This window comes from Dichomitus squalens, assembly GCF_000275845.1.
Source record: "Dichomitus squalens LYAD-421 SS1 unplaced genomic scaffold DICSQscaffold_207, whole genome shotgun sequence".
NCBI lineage: Eukaryota > Fungi > Basidiomycota > Agaricomycetes > Polyporales > Polyporaceae > Dichomitus > Dichomitus squalens.
In genome coordinates, this window is record NW_006767089.1 from 1 (window position 1) to 3569 (window position 3569).

Consider the following 3569-nt stretch of genomic DNA (forward strand, 5'->3'; position numbering starts at 1 on the left):
GAAAGGGCATAAGATGCGGTGTATGGGTCGGCGGAGGACGTTCCGACAACGCGAGCTTCAAGGTAGAGTTGGGTTTGTACATGCCGAACAAGAGTCGCGCTAGGTATGGAGAGTGGCAGTGGGCAAGTGTAACTCCCGACTTTGGTACTGCCGTTGCGCGTCGAGGCCTATGGTGCAGTTCAATTAGTGGCATCCACTTTTGTACGCAGTTAAGCGCGCGCTTAATGATCACGTGACATGGCCTTACTTTCGAGTCAACGGTTTTTGCTCAGCGTGTCGGGCGGGGTCGGCGATGCTTGGCCCGCCACTTGGATTGACCGACATACCATATATAGTATAGTACATACCGACCACGATACAGCATGTAGAGTAGTATGCTTTTTCAATCACAATACTACCTGATTATCCCTGTCCCTGATACTCACCGACAACATGCCTCGACGAAACAAAGCCCATATGGCGGCCGCCGCACGCGCTCAAGCAGGCCTCGCAAGAGCTCGCCAGGCCGCGCAGATGGAAGCTCAAGCGCAACAAACCTCCATGGACCCACTATCCCAAGATGCGATAACGTCCGAGTCTGAGTCTTCCCATGACCGCTTTGAGGACGCCGATCCTCCCGAGTCCCTTCGCGATCTGGCCGTGGGGGATCCTCCCGTGGCTGTAAGCTCCCCGGAAGATGCTGGACAAGGGGATGTCTCTGGGGAGGAATCTGTTGAGGAGCTCGAAGGCGATGAGCTCCTCGATAACCTGGAAGTGCAAGCAAAGTCAGCGTATGTCGGACTTATGGAGCTGAAGAGCAGACTGCAGTGGGCACGAGCGGAGAGCGAGCTCAGGGGGGTTCGTACCGGCGGAGCTGCGCGTACTGTCCGAAAACACCGCCAGAACGAGCAATCGAAGGAAATGTCAGACGCTATAATTCGCAATTCATAAGTAAAGCATCTTCCTTGAGATAAAACAGAAACACTCATCAATATATTTGACAGCGTTGAAGCGGAACGATTCCGGGCTTTTTTTAAGCCAGAGAAAGCCAAAAGTTTGGAAGGGCCAGCACTCACCGCAAACGAGCAAGCCCGCCTCGCTGGCGCGACCGCTCGTCAAGGCAGCGATGCCGACTTTGCGCGGCTGCAGATCCCGTCGAAGGTTGCTCGTGTTGCAGGCAAGGGGTGGACATTTGTCCCACCTGAAGACGACCTGCGGCCGGAGACCTTGCCCGCTGGTGCACGAGAGGCCGTTGCGCAGGCGATTGCAGTGGCGAGGCACGAGTCCGACGCCGCGTTCCTCAACCGCATGTCCGCGCGACGAGTTCGCGACGAGCTCGTTGAAGCCCCCGACAACCCGAAGCGCGTCCGTCTGGACCACGAACAGGTTCTTCGTGATGTCCGACACCCCTCGCTTGCCGGTGCCGGGGAGCATGCAGACCCTGGGCTCCACGCTGTTGAGCGCGGCGAAGAAGATGGTGGCAATGAGCTCCGTCTGCGCCATCGCGACACTGTAGAGCGCGGCGGAGAAGACGGCGAATTGGATCGCGTTGAGCTCCGTCTGGATCCTCTCGACGCTGTTGAGCGCGGCGGAGAAGACGGCAGAGGGCGCGTCAAGAGCGGCGACCTGGAACTCGCAGACTTCCTGTCTGACATGTCAGAAGATGTGGAAGATGCACTCCCCGATGGTACGCGACAAGAACAAGACGAGTGGTACGAAAACGAGAGCGTACCTGAAGCCGTTGTCTCATTCCTCCCCATGCCCGCCCTCCCTGTCCCCTCCCCATCCCATCCCCTTGTTACAACCCCCTCGACCATCCCAGCTGTCCCATCCCCATCCTACCTGGCCCCAATCCCATCCCAGAACCACCCCGCGCCCTTAACACCCAACCCCGCCACACTCCCCCCCAAAAACACGACGTACCTGTGCACAAGGCCCGCCAGCTGGTCCGAGACGCGGCTCGAGAGGCTCGTCGGGAAGCCCTCGCCGACATGAGGAGGCTCTTGAACTCCCGGAAGACCGTCCTTGTGGGGGGGGTTAACGGCTTGCAGTCGTACCGGGCGCGGGCGATTCAGGCCTGCCTCTACTTGATGGACCGAGAAGGGCAGGGGATGATGGCGGCGTCCGAGGTGGCAGCACGAGCCAACCTCTTCTCCGGGAAGTGGGGGGCGCGACTTGTCCGCAGGTGGACCCAGGCGTGGGTGAAGACGAGGACGCTGCCAGAGTCCCAGCGTGGGCGGCATGCGAAGGTTTTGTCGGTTCTCGGCCATCCCACGGTGCGCGCTGCAGTGCGCGCTTACCTTCGCTCTGAGAAATGGAGTCAGGACCCCGTAAGGCTCAAAAAATTATTCAATAACGAGCTCAATGCAGCGGAAGCCCTCGAGTATCGTCGCGTTCTCGAATCAGAAGAAATGCCCAATGGGCTCAAGGATTTTGTTACGACCGTAATTCTCCCCCAGTACCATCTCAAACCTGGTCGCCTCGGACTGTCCCGCTCAACAATGCGCCGCCTGCTTATCAGTGAGGGCTTCACCTGGTCCGAGCACCGGAAAGCCGTTTATTACGATGGCCACGAGCGACCCGACGTCGTAAAGGATCGTAATGAGCGCTTCATCCCGGCAATGCAAGCCATTCGATATCGCCTTGTCCGATACAAGGTTGGTGCTGTGGATACTGAAGAACATCCTGATCTCCAGTTGAATGGTATCCTCGTCCGTCCTCGTCTTGTGCTTGTTGCGCATGATGAGATGGTGGCTCAGGCGCATGACGGGAAGCGGTGGAGCTGGCTGCTCAACGGAGAGTCTCCGCTCAAGAAGAAGGGTCCTGGGCGGGGGTTGCACCAAAGTGATTTCATTTGCTCAACTGTCGGGTGGTTGCTCGAAGCCAGTGTTACCCTGGAATACGGCAAGAATCACGAAGGATTCTGGAACGGTGAGCTTTTCTGCAAGCAGGTACATATCATTGCTATTTCTGTATATGAATCAAACTTATGCAGTTATTGTCACAGTTGACAGAGAAGTTCTTCCCCGCATTTAAGAAGGCACACGGAGATGGGTACATTGCATGCATACTTGTCGACAACTCACAGGGCCACTCAGTATATGCACCCGATGCTTTGCGAGCCTCCAAGATGAACCTTAACCCGGGAGGAGCGCAGCCTCACATGCGTGACGGATGGTACTTACGGGACGGTGAGAAAGTGACACAGCCGATGAATTTCCCCTCCGATCATCCATCGCACCCCAACCAGCCCAAGGGGATGAAGGCTGTTCTAACGGAACGTGGGCTATGGCGTACAGGGCTTCTTATGAAGTGCAAGGGGAGCTGTGCGGAAGATGCTGTGGAATGCTGTGCAACACGTATTCTCGAGCGACAACCTGATTTCGAAGCTCAGAAGTCACGGGTACAAGAGATCATTGAGAGTGAAGGTCAGTGGATTGGCTGTAATGGGTAAACTCAATCTGAGATGTTGATAGGTCATATCTGCATATTCTTGCCAAAATTCCACTGCGAGATCAATTTCATCGAGTACTTTTGGGGTGCGGTGAAGAACTGGCTTCGAGAGCACTGCGATTATACTTTCGAGACTC

The 3569-nt window shown here is 56.4% G+C and overlaps 2 protein-coding genes across 2 annotated transcripts; one reads left to right on the forward strand and one right to left on the reverse strand.

The window, feature by feature from the left end:
• Positions 1 to 1094: 1094 nt before the first annotated feature.
• Positions 1095 to 1729, reverse strand: DICSQDRAFT_130590 (uncharacterized protein; the record flags this gene model as incomplete). The annotated part of the gene is made up of 3 exons (XM_007371716.1): positions 1095 to 1122; positions 1181 to 1623; positions 1712 to 1729. 3 exons carry the CDS (start codon positions 1727 to 1729, stop codon positions 1095 to 1097), a joined length of 489 nt encoding a protein of 162 aa, XP_007371778.1.
• Positions 1730 to 1886: 157 nt separating this feature from the next.
• DICSQDRAFT_19874 (uncharacterized protein) lies at positions 1887 to 3569 on the forward strand (the record flags this gene model as incomplete). Its single annotated transcript, XM_007371717.1, has 4 exons — positions 1887 to 2515; positions 2762 to 2930; positions 2987 to 3247; positions 3530 to 3569. Coding segments are annotated over 4 exons (1099 nt in total), but the record flags the coding sequence as incomplete, so codon positions are not given.